This window comes from Tenrec ecaudatus, chromosome 9 (assembly GCF_050624435.1).
Source record: "Tenrec ecaudatus isolate mTenEca1 chromosome 9, mTenEca1.hap1, whole genome shotgun sequence".
Lineage (NCBI taxonomy): Eukaryota > Metazoa > Chordata > Mammalia > Afrosoricida > Tenrecidae > Tenrec > Tenrec ecaudatus.
The window spans coordinates 28,920,321-28,943,444 of NC_134538.1; the positions used below are offsets into that span (position 1 = coordinate 28,920,321).

Below are 23,124 nucleotides of genomic sequence, written 5' to 3' on the forward strand. Positions count from 1 at the left end.
TCCACTGGGTAGGAAGATCCTTAGTTGCCTGGCTATGCTCATGGTTATGGATGAAAATTCAAATATTTGACTAGGGACAACAAGGCTGAGAGACTAACTTCCCTATTATGAGAGGGACTAACTGCCCTATTATGGAGCAAATGAAGAAGAGGCCTCAAGGTGGCTCTGATATAAGAAACAATTCATCTCTCAGTGGTATACTATCTAAGAGAATATTCAGATTTGTGTATATGCACAACCACACATATGTATACACGTGATGCTATATGTGTACAGAAATCTGTGTATAGAACCTTCCCCCACATCTTCCAAGAGAGTTCAGTCCAAACAGCTCCCAGGGAGCCAGAGCAAAGCCTTACCTGGGTCTCTTGTCTGCAGTGGCGATACACATGTGCTGGGAAGGGACAGCTTTCCATTTCTTTGCTTCCACCACAAGAGCTTCTGCATCCACCAAGCCAAAGCCATACAGATGGCTAACTGAAAAGATAAGGATTTCAAAACTATAATTCCTTCTATTCTCTTCTGGAAGCGGGCAGGGCTGGGCTCCTCCACTCTGCTTTGCTCTCACCCACAGCGCCTTATGCAGGAACCAGGGGGACAAGGTCACACTGGCAGTTTTACACCCTAGGGCACTCTTTAGGGAAAGTCTCTCTCTGTGCAGGACTAGCGTTCTGAGAGACAACTGTCCAGCTGTTACAGTGTTCCTCTGAATTGTATCCTTCCCTGTAGACCTGAGGGCCAGCGATGTGTTTATTTTGGTACACAGAAGCAAGGAGAAAGGCTGCGGCTGCCGTTAGCTGCTGTTGAGTTAGTTGGCCGACTCTTGGTGATCCCATGAGCCCAGAACGAAATGTTGGCTGGTCTTGTTCTATTCTCATGACTGACTACAAACTGTGATCCATTGTGCTTTTGGAAACTACTGAAATGTATTCAGCACCAAAGCAACATGCAAGTCTCCACTAAAAGAGGTGGTGCACTCAACAGAAGTGGATTTCCGGTCTCCCACAAACAGAATGAAAATTCCACCACGAGACTTCTACTTCCCCCTTAGAGGGACTACCACTGTGTTTTCCAAGATGAAGACAGATTGTTTTATGTTAGAGTTATCACCACCTGCAGCTGCTGAATTTTAAACGAGAGAGAGGAATGTTTGAAACCTGAGCCCTCCTGGTCCATGGGACCACCATAACTGATGCACACAATAAAACAGGGTTCGCCCATCTCCTCTGACCATTTTCTTTCCTACTGATTTTCCAGTACATTCAGGGAAAGCATCATCACATAGTATGAGTGTGTGTGAAATAGTCTGTGCCAGTGTTTAATGTGGCCATGGTAAGAGAGTTTAATTTAGGCAGCAAGGTTGAGAACGAGATACAATCTATTTACCTATTTAATGAGGCCAACACTGAAATGCAGGTCAGCTCTTGTTATAGCGCACCATTGCCACCAACATTCCTGCAACACTAAGGCTCATTAAGCCCAGTCAATGGCTTCCTTATAAAAAGTAATGTATTTGGAGTTTATTGTAACAGTATTTGACCTATAATTTATAGGTTTTAGGTTTGGTATCAAAATAGTTGGATCTAAGCTTCATAGAAGGTAACGAAAAGAGTTCTCCCTAACATACTATGGCTGAATGTAAATATCTTTCAAGTATCTCTGGTAAGATGCCAGACAAAAAGAGCCAGTGGCAAAGACCTACAAGTAACCACCACTTTTGCCAGCTCCAGGAAATAAATATCTAGGCTATGAGATCTGAGCCTAGGAGTCGGGACTTCGCTGCTTAGGTCATATCTACATAAAATTGTCCTCTGAGATACTTTAACACAGATGCTTGCTGGCGGAAGATTTTTAGTTGGAAAGTAACTTACTACCTCATCTTCCTAACTGTACAGATAAAATTGGGGCCAAAATCAAACTCACTGCCATCAAGTAAATTCTAACTCACAGCAACCCTACAGGACAGGGTAGAACTGCCCCCATGGGTTTCCAAGACTGTAACTCTTAAGGGCGTAGAAAGCCTCATCTTTCTCTAGAGAAACTTGGTGGTTTCAAACTGCTGAAACTGAGGTTAGTAGCCCTACATGTAACCCACTAGGACTGATTCTAAGGTTTTCCACTTTCTTTAATGCCCAAGTGAGACTGCAGAGTACTTTTTTCCTTTAAAATTGACTTATTTTGTTTTTGTTGAGCAGAGTAACTTTCTTAAATTGCTCATACTTTAAAAAATTCTCGTAATACATAACTAATGTGATTTAGGAATTTCTTTTCTGAAATTCTTACAACCCTTTAGTGTGGATTCTAGGAGGCCCCTTAAGGGTCAATAAGAGTGTGGTGACATGCTGGCCTCTCCCAGACGACTGAGCAACTGTACCTTTGTGACCAGCACCGTTGATTTTCCAGTCATTTGCCTTCAGGTGGGCCGGCCTAGATGTCTTTACCAGCAGGTGCTGGACATCCCTCCAGGTTAACTGGTTGCTATGATGACACAATGACAAATAGGTCAGGCAGTGACAGTCGTGTGGATCTATAGGAGGTGGTACATGGGGAGTCTATCCTCAAGTATAGACCTGAGTGAGCTGCATTCTTCAGCAATGGCTTATTTCACACCTCTGTACAGATTCTCACTGTCATCAAGTCACTGCTGACAAATAGCGATCCCCTGTGGGTTTCTGAGACTGTAACTGTTTATGGGAGTAGAAAGCCCAGCTTACTCCAGGAGAACTGCTGGTGGTTTTGAACGGCAAATCATGTGGTCGAAGCCCAACATGCCACAGTAACCAGCATGCCATAGTTTCAGCAATTAGCACCTGAGATAAAGTAGTACAGGGTAACTTGAAGTCTCTAAGCATTAAAAACCAATCCTTACTGCTAAGCTTTCCTTTTGTTTATAGACTACAAGTGCACTCTAACGAGTACAACTAAGGTACTCAGGCAGGTAGAACTCACTCTCCATTCCAAAGGAGAAAAGGCTTAATGGTTTGTTTCCATAAAGATTGCGGTCTAGGAAACCCTATGGGGGCCTTTTTTTCCTGTCCTCTATGAATTGACTAAATGGGACATGAAAACAACAACCGTCTTCACCAGAATGAGAGAATATAGTAATGCCCAGGCATATGCTTGGAGCAGTCTGCCCAGGCCCCACACACTCACTGTTGGCCCTTGCGCTCTCCCAACTTCCTTTAATCCATCCACTTCCTAGTTCTTTACCTGGAACTGGGCGACTAATGTTCTCTCCTTATCCACAATCCTTCCTGTGAGTTTCCAGTTTCCAAGCCAATTTTATCTTTAGAAGATTCTGGAGTTCTGAGTAGCTAAAGACTTTGTACTGTGGTCAAGGAATGGCTCAGAGTCTTGGCTTTGGGGTTAAGCCAGCCAGACCTGGTAGCTTTAACACCTGTGAGTATGTGATGTGGCCATGTAGCTGTGAATCACTGGGACTCAATGAGTGTGTATGGTCCTCCTGAAACTTTGGTATTATGAAAGTAGTCAGGAATCCTGGGAAGCAATTATAACAGAATGGGCCCGGAAAAGGCATATATGAGAAAAAAAATTTTTTTTTGAGAAACCATTGTATTATGAGAAAATCCTATTTTCTTTCTGACTCTTGAAATCACAAATGTAGTTTATGAAAAATACATCCAAAAAATGGAGCTAAATTTTTCTTATGAAGAAGGGATCGATAAGAAAGCAGTCCCAAGACTGCTCCAAACAATTGGGCTATCTTTGGACAAGTCTTACATGTGAGTCTTTCTTCATCCCCGTTACACATAAGCTGCAGACCTTCCTTACACTCCCTGGGAGGTGTTTCATCCTGTTTCCTTCCTTAGAGCGGTGGAAAGATCTAGGACACAACCCTGTACACAAAACAGCCAATGACATGCTGAGATGTGTTAGCAACTCCAATCTCCAAAATCACACTTTTGGATTCTCTGAATATAATTTATTAGTTGACCGATACTATAAGTCGAAAATGCTATAAGGTGACTATGTTTCAATTGAGGTCTCCTTCATTTACCTCCTGAGGAATTCGAATGGTCAAGAAGACGACTTCAGAGTTTTCCTGCACCACAAGCTCAGGTTAATTTGGCAAACTGGTGTGAAGCAGGATTTGTTTCTGATTAGTTTTACGTAACAGACAGAAGTCCTTTAATATTTCCAATCAGGGAAGAAAGAAAATACACAATAATGAATCATCGTAAATGCAACTTTCCACACGAGTGACTGATTTTTTATAATTTAAAAAGGGCTTTGGGACACAGAAGTCCGTGTGCTGTCAGTTGAAAATATCGAGGTGTTCCTTTCTTAAGTTGGTAGCATGTGCTGATGCCTCATGCAAATCAACCTACAAACATACAGAACTGTAAGTATCTACGCTTCTTAAGTATGCTTTTAAAATCATTTGAAGTATCTTCTATGACATATGGCTACAGCAAGTGTCTGTTGTATTTTGATGTCTACACTATAATTTCACGGTGACCGCGTGACGGATGCACAGCTTTCAGTTCTCCCTTGACCCCATTAGTCACCCTTGGGCTCTCCACTTCCATTGTCATGGTTCAGTTCACAACCACTCGACATTGGCTTCTGAGACTGTGAGTCTTTACAGAAGCTGATAGCCTCAGCTTTTCCCAATGAAGTGGCTGATGGGCTTGAATCACTGACCTTCTGAGCAGAAGTCCAATGATCACCAATAGCACACACTGCTGGCTTTTAATAGACAAAATATCACTATTTTATTGGCAATTTATGAACTAAAATCCACAAAGGGAAGCTGTGTCAGATTTCAGTAGGACTTTGGTGTCCAGTTCAGAATATGGAGCAAGCTGAGTGTTTGGGATCATTCAGTCAGTCCCCTCTGGCCTTATAAAGGGCAGGAAACTCTGGGGTTTAAACATGAAAAGAAGGAAAAGGAAGTGGGACTTACTTTGCTTCTAAAGTCAAGGCGATGATACCTGCCACCATAGGGGCTGAGACTGAGGTCCCTGTGTGGCCATCGGTGCAGCGTTGACGCAGGTCTGTGGTGACCTAGGCAAGAGGGTAATGGGAGAAAGGCTACCTCTTAGAAGAGGTCAGAGTTCACTAGAGATGCTGCTCATGGTAGGTGTAATCCTGGATCCTAGGAGCATAATAAGCACTAAACAAACATGTTTTAGCAACCAAGGGCTTCAGAAATACCAGTATTCTCTGCTAAATTGCTTTGCCCTACACAGGCAGGATGTGAGGCCCATCAGCTGGCAGGAACATGATTATCAGGGAGTGAAAATAAGGAGACAAGGCAGAGGGAAGACTTGCACCTGGAAGTCACATGCCATGCATGAGTTTTGAGACCAGAGAAACGAATTTCATCAAGTTCATCAAAGTAAATTCCAAAAATAAAGGCAAGTCAAAGGACACAAATTAGGGCTTTCTGTACCCTCTCCCGAGACTCTTGGCATTGCACCTTATTCATTACTACCCTGAGAGTCACCATCGGCTCAGACTATCTGTCAGAGCCTTCAGTCATGACCTCATGAGCCACTGCCACAAGTTCAAAGCAGCTAGAATGGACTGAGTGCCCTGGTGACCCAAAAGAACACTTCTGTTTTTGACCAAATTGTCACAGATTAGATTCTTCAACACAACATGCTGTTTGTGGTGATTTGTTACAGTTATCAGTAGGAAAATACTATGCTGTTGTAGATTGAATGGTGTCCCTGAAGTAGGTGTTGTAATTCCCAACCTCTATGCCTGTAGTTCTAATTCCATTTGGGAATGGGCTGTCTTTATTCCATTTGGTAATGAGGCAGGATTACTGTACGGCGTGTCACGATTCAATCTCTTTTGAGCCATAAAATATTTGCAAGTGAGCTAGCAGAAATGGGGAGAGAGAGATGTAAAGCCAGAAGAAGACTGTCCAGGAGTAAAAGCTCAGAGACCAGGATCTTCCTCCGGAGCTCGCAGAAAGAGAGCTTTCTCCTCGAGCCAGTACCCTGAATTTGGACTTCTAGCCTCCTAAACTATATGAGAATAACTTTGCCACTGAAAACCATCCATTTGTAATATTTCTATTATAGTAGCACTAGATAACTAAGAAAAAATTTGTCCCCAGAAGTGGAGATGCTACTGCAACAGACACCTAAAATGTGGAAGTTGTTTTTGAATTGGGTAATTGGTGGAAATTGGATGAGCTTTTTGTACTTTTACTTATTTATAATCTTTTTTTTCTTACTCATTTTATTAGAGGCTCATACAACTCTTATCACAATCCATATACACAGCAATTGTGTAAAGAATATTTGTACATTCATTGCCCTCATCATTCTCAAAACATTTGCTCTCCACTTAAGCCTCTGGCATCAGCTCATTTTCCCCTCCCTTCCCGCTCCCCCCTCCCTCATGAACCCTTGATAATTTATAAATTATTATTTTGACATATCTTTCCCTGTCTGATGTTTCCCTTCACCCACTTTTCTGTTGTTTGTCCCCCAGGGAGGAGGTCACATGTAGATCCTTGTAATCGGTTCCCTCTTTCCAACCCACCCACCTTCCACCCTATTTAGAATCCATTTTTTACTGGCTTGTACAGCTCTTATCACAATATATCCATTGTGTCTAGCACATATGTTGCCATCATTTTCAAAGCATTTTCATTCTACTTGAGCCCTTGGTATCAGCTCATTTTTTTCCCTTCCCACCCCCAGTTTTTAATTTTTAAAAAAACATCCTATTGTGCTTTGAGTGGAAGGTTACAGAGCAAATTAGTTTACCCTGCAATAGTTTATACCTACTTTGTTTCATGACATTAGCTGCAATACCCTCCATGTAACAGCATTCTTCCCATTTCCTTCTTGGGTCCTGTGTTTCTTTTACACATCTTTCCTGTCCCTTCCTACCTTCTAAACATTATTTTTGGGCAAATGCTGCTCTTTTGGGTTCATATGGTTCGACTGTTCTGAGGAACATGTTCCTCATCGGTGTTATTGACCACTTTATAGTGTATTGTTGGTCCGAAAGGTGGTATCTGGGAACATGTAAGAGTCAGTCTTGAATGATGATGGCAACGAATGTACAAATGTGCTGTATACAATTGATGTATGTATGTATTGTGATGAGTTGTATGAGTCCCTAATAAAATGATTTTTTTAAAAAAGAGCCAGTCTTTGTTGTTCCGTCAGTCTCTTAGTTTTCTTTGTATAAGTCCGGTATTTTTTATGATTTGGAATTTTGTTCTGTACTCTTCTTCCACTCTGTCCCAGGCCTTCTATTATTATCCTGATCAGAGTGTTAGGTAGTGGTAGCTAGGCACCATTTAGTTCTTGTGGTCTCAGGCTAATGGAGGTTGTGGTTTATGTGACCCGTTAGTTTTTTGGACTAATCATTTCCTTTAGTTTTTTTTCTTCATTCTTCTTTGCTCTAAACGGGAAGAGAATAATTATATCTTATATAATCACTTTGACAGTTTTTAAGACCCTAGTCACTACTTCCCAAAGTAAGATGTAGAACTTTTTTAAAATATGGACTATGTTAGGCTAATTGATGTTAGGCTAATAGATGTCCCTTGAGAGTATGGTCCTCAGCCCTCCAAGCCCAATGACTCAGTTCCTCAAGGTGTTTGGTTATTATGGCTAAGAAATTTTCATGTTGCTCCCCATATGCTCTACTATATACCTGGATATATTTATAGAAATTAAAATTGCCTCTGTAGAAAAATCCTGTCAAATCTATATATGCTTATGGGTATACTCCAATGGGCCATCACACGCATATTCAGGTTACACATCTCCCTACGTGTCCACTTATAAGTTATTATTGCTGCTATTGCAGAATTGTGTGTGTAATAGCATTTAGCATTGTTGTCTTTAACTCTTCTGTACTTCCCAGGGTTTTCTTCTGCTTTGGTCATGCTGTGCTGACCCTTATTGCACATCGCCTTTCCTTCCCTCTAAGTTAATGCAAATCCACTATTTTGTTAATGATTTTCCCTCTCTCCCCTCCCATTCTGGGAAAAAAATCAAAGAATGTTTCCTTCTCTGTGTAAATCTGTGCATTTCTTGACTTTTTAATAACAAAAGTCTCGTACATAAAGTACCTGCTCTTTTGTTATTGACTTGTTTCATCAGAAAAATGTCCTCCAGGTTCATACATGTTCCCCCAATTCATTGTTATTCTTTAATACTGCATAATACCCCATTGTGTATTTATATCATAGTTTATTTATATATTCATTTGTTGATGGGGACTGTGGTAGTTACATTATCTGGTGTCAAATTTAGGATTAAGAGTGTAGGGGTGGAGTCTAGCCTGTCAATTAGGATATAGCCAATGAGGCCTCTGTGTGGGCATGGTCTTCTGAGGATTCTGGAATCCCCTCCTTGGAGGAGGGAAGACTCTCTCTTGGCTCACTCCCTGTGAGACATCTCTGTTGAGAAGACAATGGAGAGAGGCTGATGGAGCCAGGTCTCTGGAGCTGGAGAAGCCATGGAGACCCCTGCCAGTGCAGAGATACTTCCACTGCCACTGGATTCACGACTTCCCACACACTGGCCTGTGATCTTCCTGCATTTGGCATCACTGCATGTGTTCCATGAATCTGAAGAGGACTTTATAGTTTGGTATTGAACCTAGGGGCTAATATCGGACTTATGGATTTGATCTGGACTGGGCTGGGCTGCTTTCTCAATATTCAACTGCTTTGTGTATAAAGCTCTTTCTTATACACATATGAGTATCGAATTGTTTCTCTAGTTTACCCAGACTAACACAGAGGTTTAGGTTGTTTCCTTATTTTTGCTATTGTGAACAATGCTGCAGTGAACATAGATGTGCATATATCTATTCATATTATAGTTCATATTTCTGTAGGATATATACCTTATAGTTTTCCATACTGGTTGCACTATTTTACACTGTCTTCATTATTTGCTACTTCCTGTTTTTTTAATCACTGCTATTATTGTTGGAGTCATATGATATCTCCACATTGTTTCAATTTGCACTCTCTTGGATCGTGACCATCTTCATGTATTTTTTGACCTCTTGACTGTCTTTGGTGAAGTGTCTGTTCATGTCCTTTACCCATTTAAAAATAGGATTATTTGTCTTTTTTGTTGTTGCATTATTAAAGTATTCTGTAAATTTTAGAGATTAGTCACTTGTTAGATCCATTGTTGCTCTTAATTTGTTCCAGACTCTATTATGAGTTTATATATAGAATTTTTTGATGTGCATAAATGTCTATTTTTAGGAGGTCCGAGTAGTTTAATTATCTTTTGCTGATTCTGAGTTTTCAGTAATGCTTGATAGGTGATTTATGCTATAAATTAAGGCCCTCACATTTGTCCCTATTTTTTTCCTTCCATGATCTTTATGGTTTTAGGTTTTACATTTAGGACTTTGATCCATTTTAAGTTATGTCTTGTATATGGTGTGACTTGTGGGCCCTGTTCCATTTTTCTGAAAATGGATATCAAGTTTACCAGTACTATGAATTAAAGAGAAAAGCTTTAATAGATTTTAGTTCTGTGTCAAAGATAAGACATTTATCAACCAAAACCAAATTCACTGCTATCGAATCAATTCCAACTCATAATCTGACTGTATAAGATAAAACTGAATTTCCCCTTTGGGTTTTGAAGACTTTAACTCTTTATAGGAACAGGCAGTTGAAGCTTCCTCCTGTGGAGTGGCTGGTGGGTTTGAACCACTGACCTTGTGGCTAGCAGCTCAACTCATAGCCCACTACACCATGAGAGATCTTTATGCTGACCATGGATGGATTTGCATCTGGATTCTCGCGTCTGTTGTACTGTGCCCCATGAGTCTTGGTTTTGTACCAGTGCTAGGCCATTTTGACTATCCTGAGATTGGGTTCTGAGGTCAGCAAGTATGAGGTGTCTCCTTCTTTGTCCTTCTTTATTAATGCTTTGCTTATCCAAAGTCTCTTCCTTTTCTATATAAAATTGGTGGATAGTTTTTCTATTTTGTTAAAGAACACTGATGGAATCTGGATGCAGATGGCATTATATCTTTAGATTGAGTTTTACTGACATTTTCAAAATATTGTCTTCCTATCCTTGAGCATGGTCTGTTATTTTACTTCCTTGCAGTAATGTTCTGTGTAATACTTTTACATTCCTAGTTAGCTTTACACCTAAATATTTTAATTGTTATTTTTTGGGGGGGAGCAGATTACTTAAATGATATCTTTCCCCCCTGCCCCACCAATATCACTTTTAGAGTTCTCTTTGTTAGTGTAGAGAAATCTGATTGATTTTGTATGTTCCTCTTGTATCCTACCCATTTGCTAAATCCTTCTACAAGTTTCAGTAGTTATCTTGTGTATTCTCTGGGATTTTCTATGTACAGGATCATATCATCTGCAAATAATAATAGTTTTACTTTTTTCTTTCCAATTTGGGTGACTTTGTTTTCCTTTCCTGTATTATTGCTTGGCCTAGTATATCGAGTACAATACTGAATAACAGTGATAATAAAGGGTATCCTTGTCTGGTTCCCATTTTCAAGGGGAACACTTTCAGTTTCTCTACATAATGTTGGTCTTATGTATATGTCCTTAATTATGTCGAGGAATTTGCCATGTATTCATATTTTGCTGTTTTTATCAGAAAAGGTGGTTATATTTTACCAAATAAATTAGTTGATATGATCATATGGTTCTTTTACTGTGTTTTATTTACATGATGAATTACATTGATTGCTTGTCTTATGTTGAACCATTTGGAATATCTGATACAAATTTAATTTCATATTTTTTGTTGTGGAAATTAATTTTTAAAACTGTAAATTAAGTGGGGGTTTACATTTCAGACCACCAACTCTGTATTCAACAGTTTAAACTATTAAGTAACTTCATCCCCACCCCCAATAGTTAACACTTCACCTGCTCCTTGATTTTTATTCTCCCTCTATGGGCCACAATCTCCCATGCCACCTAAGTTAACACTCACAAACTGTCTAATTTATTGCTTATTTTTCCTTCTTTATCCTCCCCACTCTGGAAAAACTCTAAAATCTGTTAACATTGGTACAAAAATCTTTGTCTTTTTTTTCCCTCCGCAGAATAGTAAATTCATTTAGTATTTGTCCTTTTGTGACTGGTTGACTTCACTCAGCATAGCATTGTCCAGGAATGTTCATGCCATGCGGTTTGTTTGTGGCGTCATCCTTTCGGTGTGTGTGAGGCACAGTGTCCCACTGTGCGTATGTACCACAGCTCTCTATCCACTCTTCTCCTGCTAAGTATTTAGGTTGTTTCCATTTTCTTGGTATTGTGAACAGAGCTGCAATGAACATGGGTAAACATATGTCAGTGTGTACTATGACTCTTTCCCAGGATATATATTCAGCAAAGGTATTGCTGGAATGTATAGAATTTCTAATCCCAATTGTATGAAGTAGTTCCACATCACCTTCCACAGGAATAGTACATATTTATAGTCCCAACAGCAGTGCATGAAGATTCCTATTTTTCCACAACCTCCCCAGCATTTGCTATTTTCTGTTTTTGTTTTGTTTTGAATTTAACTGTCATTGTGGGTATAAAGTGGCATCTCTTTGTAACTTTGATTTGCAACCACCCGGTGGCTAATGATCATGAGAACTTTATCATATGTTTGATGGCAATTTATATGGAATCTTTGGTTAACTGTCCATGTCCTTTGTCCACTTCTGAATTGGGTTGTCTTTTTCTTAATGAGCTGTTGCAATTTTGTATAGATTTACGCTATCAGTTCCTGGTTAACTATGTCATTGTAAAGGAATTTTTCCCGCCATGGGAAGTCTTTATCTTCTTTTGTCCACCTCCCCCCCATAACAGTGGACTCATTCAGTATTTGTCCTTTTGTGATTGGCTAACTTCACTCATCATAGCATTCTCCAGCTGTTACTTTTGTGATGAAGCCTTTTGATGTACATAGGTCTCTTATTTTAAGTAGGTCCCCGTCATCTATTTTGTTTTTTACTGTTTATTATGTTTCTTCAATTATATTTGATAGTGTGGTATTATATTTAAGGGCCCTGAAATGGAACCCTTAAGGTAGTCCCTAGTTTCTCATTGGTGATCTTTATAGCTCGGGGATTTACATGGTCTTTTATCTATCTTGAGTTCGTTCTTGCACATGGTATGATGTATGGGTCCTGTTTCATTCTTCTAAAGATGGAAATCCAATTTTCCAGCACCATTTGTTGACAAGATTACCTCAATTAATATTTTTTCACCCTTTTTTGAAGTTTAGTTGTCTCTAAGGGGATAGATTTATTTCTGGATTCCCTATTCTGCTTTATGTGCCTATTATTATACAAGTAGTAGGCTGTTTTAACTACTGTACTTGTGTAACAGGTTTTGAACTCAGGAAATTCAAGTTTTACTACTTATTTTCTTCACATTAAAAGGCTCTTTGCTTATCCTGGGTCTCTTGCCTCCCCATATAAAGTTAGCAATCTGTTTCTCCATTTTTAAAAAGAATTAGGTGGTATCTGGATCAGAATTGTGTTGTATTTACAGATCACTTTTGGTAGTGGCTAGGCTTGGTTGACTAGAGAAACAAAACAAGTAACTCAGATATATAAGGAAATTTTTATATAAAAATAGTTTTATATTAAGAAGGCATACCAGCTCTGTCCAGCTCAAGTCCATGGAGGATCTCATGTAAGCTGAAGCCTTCTTCAGACTCACGTAACTGCAGGCTGATGAAGCAGAAGTGGGAAGCAGGGAGATCACAGGCCAGTGGGTGCAGAGTTTCGTGGCTCCAAGGTCAGTGGGAACGTGGCAAGGCACTAACAGCTCCCAAGTTAGCTAGCAGTCCACACAGGGCTGCCCCTGGAGGTAGCACAGACTAAAGCAAGCAGGAAGGCAAAGGGGCAGAAATGGAGAGAGGTTCCAGTTATAAAAATGCCACATGCCCAAGAAGGCATTACCAGGCTACCACCTGATTGACAGGTTTTACTACACCCTTACCTCCATAGGGGTACATCAAGTTGCCATAAAATCTAACCACTGCAGGTACTATTAACATTTTTCACAGTATTAAATCTTCCTATTCATGTACATAAAACGTCATTTTAATTATACAGGTCTCTGTTTCTTGTAGTAGTGTGTAGTGGGTTTTTTTTTTTACAAGTCTGTTTTGGTTAGGTTTTTAATTTTTGTGTCTAGGTATTTTCATACTCACTGTAAACAATATTGTTTTCTTGATTTATTTTTCATAATTCTCTTTGTTACTATACAGGAATATGATTGTTTTTTGCATGCTAACCTTATATCCTGCTAAGCTGCTGAATCTCTCAATTGTTTCCAACAATGTTTTTGTCAAGTGTTTGGGGCTTTCTAGGTATAAAATCTATTCATCTGCAAAGAGTGAGTTTTACTTTTTTGGCAAATCTAGATTTTTTCAGTTTGTTTTTGGTGTCTAGTAGCTCTGGCTAAGACTTCTAATGCAATGTTAAATAAGAGTGGTGATAAGGGGCATCTTGTCTGATTCCTCCCCACTGAGTGAGATGTTGACCATTGACATTGATGGCCTTTGTTGTGTTAAGAAATTTATTTTCTATTTCTATTTTGGTAAGTGCTTTTATCATGAATGGGTAATGAGTATTTTCAAATGCCTTTTGTCAATTGACATGATCATATGGTTCTTGTCATTTGTTTTATGTAGTAAATTATATTATTTTTTTCTAATGTTGAACATTTCTGGTATGAATCCCACTTGATAATGGTGTGTTAATTATTATCATTATTTTTGGTATATTGTTGGGTTCTATTGACTAGTATTTTGCTGAGAATTTTTGCAGCTCTATTTGTGAGAGATATTTGTTTATGGCTTTCTATCTTGGAAGAGTCCTATAACCTTGTAGTATCAGTACCACTTTATAAAGTCAGTTTGAGAGTTACCTACAGCTTTCTATATCCTGGAGTATGTTACATAGAAATGATGTCAACTTTTCTCTAAATGCCTTTTATTGTTCTGTGGTGAAGCTATCAACTTCTGGTGATGAACATTAAATCTGGGGAAGAACAACTTGTTGGCTGTTGCTGTTGGAAGTGTTTTGGTGATCGGATCTATTTCTTCTTCTGTTAACAGTTTGTTGAGGTTTTCTACACCAGTTTTTGTTAATTTGGGTAAATGATGTGTTTCTAGAATTTTCCTATTTCATATCGGTTTTAAAATTTGTGGGAATACAATCTATCACAGTGATATATTATTTAAAATTTTTATTTGGTTCTATTGTGATGCCATTTCCTTTGTTTACCACTGGTTTGTCAAAGAACCAGTTTTTTGGTCTGGATTATTGATTTTCCCTGTTTTCCAATTTATTTGTTTCTGTTCTAATTATTATGATTGATTTCCCCTGGTGATTCAAGTTGGTTTTGTTGCTACTGTTCTAGTTGTTGAAGATGTTGGGTTAAGGTGTTAATTTGGGATTTCTCTTCTTTTTTCATGGTATGTGTTTATTGCTAGCCTTCTGGGTTCTGCTTCTGTGGTGTTCCAAAGGTTTTGATATATTGTTTTCATTATTATTTCTCCCAAGGAATTAAAAGAGTTATTCATTATTTCATCAATTACGCAGTAGTTTCTAAGCAGCATGTGGTTCAATTCTCATGTATTTTATTTTTTGGCCCTTGCTCTTCCTATTTAAAATTTCTAATTTAATAGCATGTGGTCTAAAAAAATGGATGGTGAAATTCAAATATGTTAAAATGTGTTACTGCTTGCTTTGAGTCATAACATATGGTGTGTTCTAGAGCATATTCCATGTGCAGTAAAAATGTGCACATTGTACTTCTGTTAAGAAGGAGCACATTGCATATGTCTAAGAGAGTGAGTTGGTTGCTCGCAATATTTCTTTCATGTCTCCATTGACCTTCTCTCCTACTGTCTGTCCTTCCTTGAGAGTGCGGTATTGCAGTCCCCTCCTATTCTTTTAGAGTCTGTTTCTCTCTTAATGTCTATAAAAGTTGGAACAACACTGGGTGTACATATGTGTTTTATGGTTACGTGTTTCAGTTATAGTGTCCTCTTAATTGTTAGGTAGGTTTCTTCTTTGGATCTCATGAAGGATTTTTGTTTTGAAGTCTATTTTAAGGGAGATTACTTTTGGTCACACCTGCTTTCTTTTGGTTCTATTAACTTGAATATTTATTTTTTTATCCTTTGAATTTTAATGTATTTCTTTGTGTCTAAGTATATTTCTTGTAAGCATTACATTGCTGGGTCCTGATTTTTTTTATCCAGGCTACTACTTTCTGTCTCTTGAGTGGAATATTTAACTCATTAGCATTCAGTGTTATTATTAATAAATGTGTCTGTTGCTGTCATTTTGGTGTGTAAATTTGCAGTGTTTGGTTTCATTATTCTTTTATATTTCTGTGTTGTTTTGAATATTTTTTTATGTGTGTTGATTTCTGGGTTGTAGTGTCTTGTGTGTTTATCCCAGGTTTGTCTGCTGTTGTTCCTGATGATCTGTCTACAGTACTTTCTTTAGTATTTTTTGTAATGCTGGTCTTGTTTTTAAAAATTGCTTTAATTTCACTCTGTCTGGAAACACCCTTATTTCTCACGAATGGAAGGATACTTTTGTTGGATAAATTATTCTTGGTTGGCAATTTTTTTCTTATGGGTTTAATTCCACTGCCTTCTTGCTTTCATGCTATTTGCTGAGATATCTGACCTTATTCTTACTGGTTCTCCTTTGTAAGTGAATGTTCTTTATTCTCTAGCTGCTCTCAGGATTCTCTGCTGGTCTGTAATACTGGATCGTTTCAATGCAATGCTATATTTCTTACGGGGTGTATTCTGTTAGGGGTTCTCACAGTTTCCAGGATAATTGTTTCCTCCTCTCTTAGGTTATGAGGCAAGTTTTATGCCAGGATTTATTGTTCTATTTTCTCTGTGATTTTGTTTATTTGTTTCTTCTTGTTCTGGAATCCAAGTGAACCGTTAAATTGTTCCTCTTCATAATGTTCTACCTAATTCTTAAGTACTATTCAGACTCCTTTGCTCTTTTTCTTCATCAATCTTTGAGAAGATTGCAGTCAAAACATTTGTCTTCAAGTTCACTAATTTGGCTTTCCATTTCTTTAATTCCATTAATCTTCTCTTTTCAAGTGCTTTTCTAGTTTTGTTCTCTTATTATTTACCTTGTGTATTTTTTGAGTGTTTTTGTTGTAAGGTTTATAATTTTTTCTCCTCTCTTAAACTCTTTCTCCACTCTTTGAAATGATCTTAATTCTTCTGAATTATGTTTCTGGCATTTCCAGAGTCTTTTCTTCTTCAAAACCCCCTTTGGATGTGGGCATGTGTGTGTGTGTGTATTGAGATTGACTGCTGTCTCTTTAGCATCGTGATTTAGCTGTTAGGAAGGTCTGCTGAGTTTGGGGGGGCGGGGGGGGGGCTAGTTGAGTCCATCAAGTGGTGCCAGAAAGGAATAAAAGAAATCTCAACATAGAAGGAAGAAGAAAGATGAATGACGACTACAGAGAACAAAGGGAGGGGAAAAGAAAGGGGAAAAAAAGAAAAAGGTAGTTTGGAAAGGATAAAGAAGGGGAAAATGGTAGCTTTTTAAAAAGGGATATTTAGAAAAAACGAGTGAAAGAGATGTAAAAGGCTGCTTGTGTGGGTTCTTCCTTCAATTTAGAGTGCAGTCATTGAAGTCCTTGATGTGACTAGGGTCACACTGGGTATTCCCAGGTCATGAAAGCCACTGGGGAATTTCCTGTGGCGCAGGGCTGCCTAGGTTCTTGCTCGTTCTTAGGGCTGCTCAAGGCCTTGCTGGGGTATGGAGCCAACAAGGGCCTTGCTGTGATGTGTGGCATGGGACTCCCGGCTTGCCATCTGGGGCTCAGAGTCCATAATGAGTGGTCAGCTTTGGGGGCCTCACTAGTGGCCCTGTCCCTTCCTCTGAGATGTCCTTTTGATTTACTGTACTTGGCTTTGAAGCAATTCTCTGAGATAATAAGCCACCTGGTAGTTCTTTCATGCTGATTTTCTCCTTTGTTGTTTGGCTTTTAACAGGAATCTATGTGTGTTCAGTAGGTCATCTTGCCCTAGCAGTCTTTTTTTTAAAAAGCAAGGCTTTGGATTCTCTTAGAAAAGATTTTGTTGAAAATTTTTGGGGGAATATTGATCTGCAAATTTCTTTTTTTAATGGTTGCTTTGGATTTGGTATCAGGGTCATCTTTACTTCATAGAATGAATAAGAAGAAATCTATTAGTTCTACGTTCTAGAATTTGTGTCAGCTCTTTTCTGAATATTTCAAAAAAAATTTACTAGTGAAGTTTGGGCCAATACTGTGGTTGGGAGTTCTTTTTAATGAGCTTCTCCATATCTTCTTTGTTATGAGTCTATTAAAATTGTATACCTCAGTCGGTCTGTTAACTCAGTGGGTGTTTAGGAATTTGTGCATTTCTTTAGATCATTCTTTTTATTACGGTTGGTACTGTTGTGATATCACTCAACTCCGTACTTATTTGTATCACTGAAAACAACTCCCTCCTTTTCTTTGTCATTTTGGCCAGTAGTTTGTTGATTCCATTAATCTTTTCAAAGAACCAGCTTCAAGTCTTATTGATTTGTTATGTTGTTTTTCTGTTTCATTTATTTCTGCTCTAATCTATATTATTTCGTTTGTAGGGACTGTTGGCTTATTTTTCTAACTGTTGGAGTGTTGGGTTAAGGAGTTGATTTTGGTTCTTTCTTCCTTTTTGGTGTGTGAACTTATAACTATAAATTGCCCCCTGAACCATGTTTTTTCTGTGCTTTAATAGTTTGATATGCAATGTTTTCCTTCTATAAAATTAAAAAAATTTATTTTTAATTTCTTCTTTTACCCAGTGGTTTTTAAGCAGGATGTTATTTAGTGTCTATGTATTTGATGCCACCCTCCATATTCTTTCTGTTCTTGGTTTTAAGTTTTATAGCAGTGTGATCTAAGAAAATACTTTGTAGTATTTTCATGTTCAACTTATTGAAGTTTGCTTTCTGGGCTAATATATGATCTATTCTGGAGAATAATCCATGTGTGTTGGAAACTAATGAGTTCTGAGCTGTTGTTTGGGAGAACGTTCTACATTTTGTCAGATTTAAGTTGGTTGATTATAATGTTTAGATCTATATATTTGTTCAGGTTTATTTCCTCGGTGTTCTGTCCTTTCTCACAAAGTGATGTGTTAAATTTCTTACTATTATTATGGAGCTTTTACTTCGGTTCATTTTTTTTGATATATTTTGGATCTCATTCACTGGGAACAGAGACAGTTAATGTCTTCCTGGTCTTCCCGTTGTAGTGATATTTTATTTGTTATATCATTTCCTTGTTTCCTATACAGTATTTGGTTGAAGTTTTGTTTCTTTTAGTTTCATATATGCTATCAGATTGCCTTTTTGCCAGTATTTTGTTCTACTGAGAAATCTGAGTTTAGTTTTATTGATTCTCCTCTGTAGACAGAATCTTGGTTGTCTTGAGTGGCTCACTATTTTGTATTTTGTTCTGTCACAGATTACCATACATCTTGGGAATCTATGCTATTTGGGGCTCATTGAGATTACAGGATGGTTATCTTTTAATTTTTATTCTGTTTTTTAACATACATTTTTTTATTGTGAGTGAAGGTTTAAAGCAAATCAGTTTTCCATTCAACAATTCATACACACTTTGGTTCCTGTCATTGATTGCAATCACCACAATGTAACATCCTGCATTCAGAGACCATTTCCTCCCTATGCTTCCATCTTTCTTACTAGTCAGAACTGATGAAGTGACAGGGTGTTGGTTTTTTTGGTTTTCTTTCTTAACTTTTCCTGCCTTCTGAACTTTGTCCTTGGGGAAATGCTGCCCTTTTGATCTCAAATTGTTGATTGTTCTAAGGAATGTACATTGCCCTGGTGCTTTTAGTCCCCGATGCACCTATTATTTAGCTGAAAAGCAGTCACAGGCTGAGTTCAGTTCTAGATCTGAAGGATAACTAACAGCACAGTCTTGAGGGCTGTACCAGTATCTATCTGACCAGTGAATGTTGGATTGATATAACTTTCTTTTGTTTCATAATTTTCTCACACAGTATTCTTAGTTTTTCTTCATTAGTTTTTCTGATTGTTCCTCTAATAGATTCCTATCAAGGGTTTGGTTCTATCTTTTGCTGATTCTGACTTTCATCGATCCAATTCTATTTCTTTGTCCTTCCAATATGTTAACTTATTCTGAAGTTTTAGTATTATACTTCTAATTATTTCTAGTTGCTATTTCTTATGCTTTCAATTTCTCAATTATCTTGTCATTTTGCTCTTGTACTGTTTTTCTGAATTCTCCCATCTTTTTCTTTATCTTTTGGAGGGCTGTGAGGCAAAGGTGAATGGAAGGTAGGGAAGGGAACAGTGGATGGGGGTCATACTGCACAAGGGCAGTATCTGAACTGGGGCCAGGCCTGACTGAGTTTGAGGGAGGGAGAGGGAAATGAGTCCTAGCATCTCACCAGAGGAACTTGCTTTGGCTGAACTGGATTTGTGGATGGGAGCAGTGGGAAGGGTAGAGTAGGTGGTGATACACGTAAGCAACCTGCTGCCACTCCACTGCTACCTAATTGGAAGGTTCCAGCAGACAATTTGAAGAAACTTGGAGATTTAAGATAAATGTCTAGATTCTTTTCCAACTAACTCTCTCTTTCTCTGAAGCAAATCAAGCTAACAGCTTCACTTGCAGGCTGAGAAAGCCCAGCCTATAATACAAAGTATCAAAAAAATCCCAGCTCTGAATTCACCAGCAGACCTTTGTCAGGTTTTGACATAAGCAGCTATTTTATGAGACTCCAGCAAGCCCATGCTCAGGTAAGTGTATAAATGAAGAGACACCAGTCAGAATCTTAGGACATGTGCTCCAGTAAAAAACGGAAAATAACAACCTATATCAAGTCCTGAACAAACTGATCCTGGCCAGTACCAGGCTGTGATAGAGGAGTCAGAGCTGGCCTTCTGACTGGGAAAAGCAAAGCAATGCAAAGCACAAACCAGAAGGCTCATGTACAAATTATTTCTAAAGATGTTAACAGGTAAAAGAATGAAAAGATGCTAGTGAGCTTTAGAATAAAACCATGCCAGGGACGCTATATAACTTCATTATTAAAGTGTCTAAAAACCGAACTTGATTACCATATTTCAACTTCTCAGGTGGACATGAAACCATGCACCTCTTTTAATAATAGGAAAACACACAGGGGGAAAAGCCATGAATTCCACATATACACTAAAATTAACTTAAATGAATGGAGATGCTAGGTGGTGCAAAACCACACTCAGTTGCTAAGTGGAAGTTGGAGGTTTGAATCTGCTCAGAGGTGATGAAGAAATGGCTGCCAATATACTTCTGAAAAATCAGCCATTGAAAATCTTATGGGGTACAGTTCTAATCCAACCTTCATGGGAGTCACATGAGTTGGAGTCAACTCCACAGTAAAACTTTTTTTTTTTTAACAGAAACTACTGCTTAACTGTTGCTTCACGAGGAAGCTCATTTTTAAGGAAAGAGTGCTTAGAACACTTGGATCCCTCACTTATCAGTATAAAGCCTGGTTGCTCTTTTACTCATTCTAAATACATACTAAAATATCATTAGATCTCAAGCCATGTATACACAGAATGAGCATGAACACGGGTAGGTATGAACTCCATTCATACATAGAAATGTGATTATTTCTAGATCTCTAAAGCCACGTTGTTGTGATGAGCTAGCGAGTTATCATAGGGACCCTCTAGTAAACTGGTAGGACAGAGTAGAGGTGTTCCATAGAGTTGCCAAAGATGTCACCTTTACAGAAGCATATTACCACATCTTTCGTCCATGGAGTAGATGATGGGTCTGAACCACTGCCAGCTGACTGCTTAATCACTGAACTCCCAGGGCTCTTTTCTAAGCCCACAGCGGTTTCCCATTACTACAAAAATGAAAAAAGACAGGATTGCCAAAAGATTGGGGATTCCTTGGGGTTTTGTAGTTATCTAATGATGACAGAACTGAAGCTCAGGCGATGCCCTTGGCCTTATTCCTCTTTTGTTAAAGGGAAAAAAGTATATCCCCAAAGGACTAGATATAAACCAATTCCAACTGACACAACAATAACAACAAATCAAAAAGTTACTCTGGTGTTGACTTCAACTCATGGAAATCTTGTGAGTAGAACTTTGCTCTACAGGGATTTCAAGTGCTTAATTTTCAGAAGTGGATCATGTCTTTCTGCCAAGGTGCCTCAGGCAAACTACCATCTTCTTGGTTAGCAGCTGAGGATTTTATTTGTACCACTCAGAGATTCTAATTTACCAACCCAACTCACTATTTTTCTCTCATAAAAGGCGCCGCTGCTGTAGGTGGTGGCCAGCGTGGAAGCACACTCCTCCAGGTACCAGGGCTTGTAGCCGTTCTCGGTCGTGCTGCTCACGGAGATGGTGTAGATGCTGTTGGTGTAGCCATCACAGGAGCAGTAGTCACCCTCTCTCCCACCGTTTCCAGATGCCCAGACGAAAATAGAGCCCAGCCCCTGCCGGCCCTAGAGCAGGGGGAGAAGCACAATGTCAACCAGCAGATAAGACCCCAGGTGGATTGTACAGCTGGGATGAACACCAGCCTGCAGTCCCCATCAGAAAGTTCCTGCACCAGGGGAAAGAGGGAGCTCCAATATAATTTCAAGCTGCTTAGATCTGCTTTTGAAGAGACAGTTGATGCTAATGAAGTGCTTTACCCAAAGCAGCAGCTACACACTATGAAATCATAGGACCATAGTGTAGAAAAGGTCCCCCAAACCCCTCCATTCTTCACAGGAACATTGAAAGAATACAAACAGTGCTGGTTCAAAGCAGTGCCTATGATTTCTATTGTCATACCTATAATAAAAAAAGAACAAGCAGTAAGTCTAAAATGATATACGATGGCTGAATTTTCATTTCAATATTTCTGAATGGAAAGAACTGATCTTATTAGTCAAGAACAAATTTTATGGGAAATGTGGTTGAAGATGTATCCTTTAAAAATCAAATTAATTTTGCAAATGGGATGGAAGAGTAAATTCTGGGGGAAAGGTCAGAAGTAAGGGGTATGGTGCAGACTGTCCATGGCTGATCAATTAGAACTCTTGAAATCTCCACAAATGAGTGTTGGAGAAATCAGGTGGTTCCATCTGTAAAAAGGGTTTGGTTTGCAAGAATGGACACAGAATGGTAATCTTCAAAAGCAGTGGTGGATTAGGGCAGGTCCCCATGACTCTATTCCACTCCATATTGATATAACTCATGATTTCTGACAGAGCCAAATGGCAGGTTATTTTAATTTGCATTTCTCTTAAAGTAAGTGATTGTGAGAATTTCTTCATATAGTTGTTGGTTGTAGATATCATCTTTGGTGAATTGCTTGTTCATGTCTTATGCCCATTTTTAATTAGATTCATGTTTTTCTTAATGAAATATTTGTTTAATATAGATTTTAGAAATTAGCTCTTTATCCAAAATATTGCCCAAATTCCCCACTTTGGAGTCTCATTTTATTTTTTTCATGAAGTCTTTTGATGTACATAAACGTACCTTGCCCCCTCCCCGCTATAAATGTACCTTTTAGGAGGTCCTGGTTGGCATAGTGGTTACAAGTTTAGCTGCAACCTGCAGGTCAGCAGTTTGAAACCAGAGCCACTCTGAGAGGATGGGATTTCTAGTCACATAAACAATCTTGGAAACCCACAGGGGCAGTGCTACCCTGTCCTATAAGGGTAGCTATGAGTCAAAATTGAGTATATGCCTGAGTTTTTTTGAGTTCTCTATTTTGTTTTTTGTACAATGGATGCTTTTCATTTTTGCTAGTGTGTTTATGGCTTGTATTAGGGTACATAAGTTTTTTCCTTGATGATTTTTATAGTTCTGGGGTTTAAGTTTTTAATCTACCTTGAGTTTGTTATTGTACATGGTGTGATGTATGGGTTGTTTCATTCTTTTGAAGAGAACCAATTTTGTCTGCACCATTTATTGAAAAGTTCGATGTCTTCCCCATTTAATGTGTTTTAGCCCATTATAAAAAAATCAGATACCTGTAGGTGCTTGGTTTTATTTCTGGGTTCTCTATTCTGATCTACTGCTCTCCATATCTACTGTACT

General features: G+C 38.6%; 1 protein-coding gene across 1 annotated transcript in view; it reads right to left on the minus strand.

The window, feature by feature from the left end:
* Positions 1–355: 355 nt before the first annotated feature.
* PCSK6 (proprotein convertase subtilisin/kexin type 6) overlaps positions 356–23,124 on the minus strand; it is a 129,399-nt gene continuing 106,630 nt past the window's right edge. The window contains exons 8-11 of the mRNA XM_075557950.1: positions 21,321–21,533; positions 4,928–5,028; positions 2,375–2,478; positions 356–477 (exon numbers count right to left, since the gene is read on the minus strand). Coding sequence (XP_075414065.1) covers positions 356–477; positions 2,375–2,478; positions 4,928–5,028; positions 21,321–21,533 — 540 coding nt within the window. The remainder of the gene's footprint in view (positions 478–2,374; positions 2,479–4,927; positions 5,029–21,320; positions 21,534–23,124) is intronic.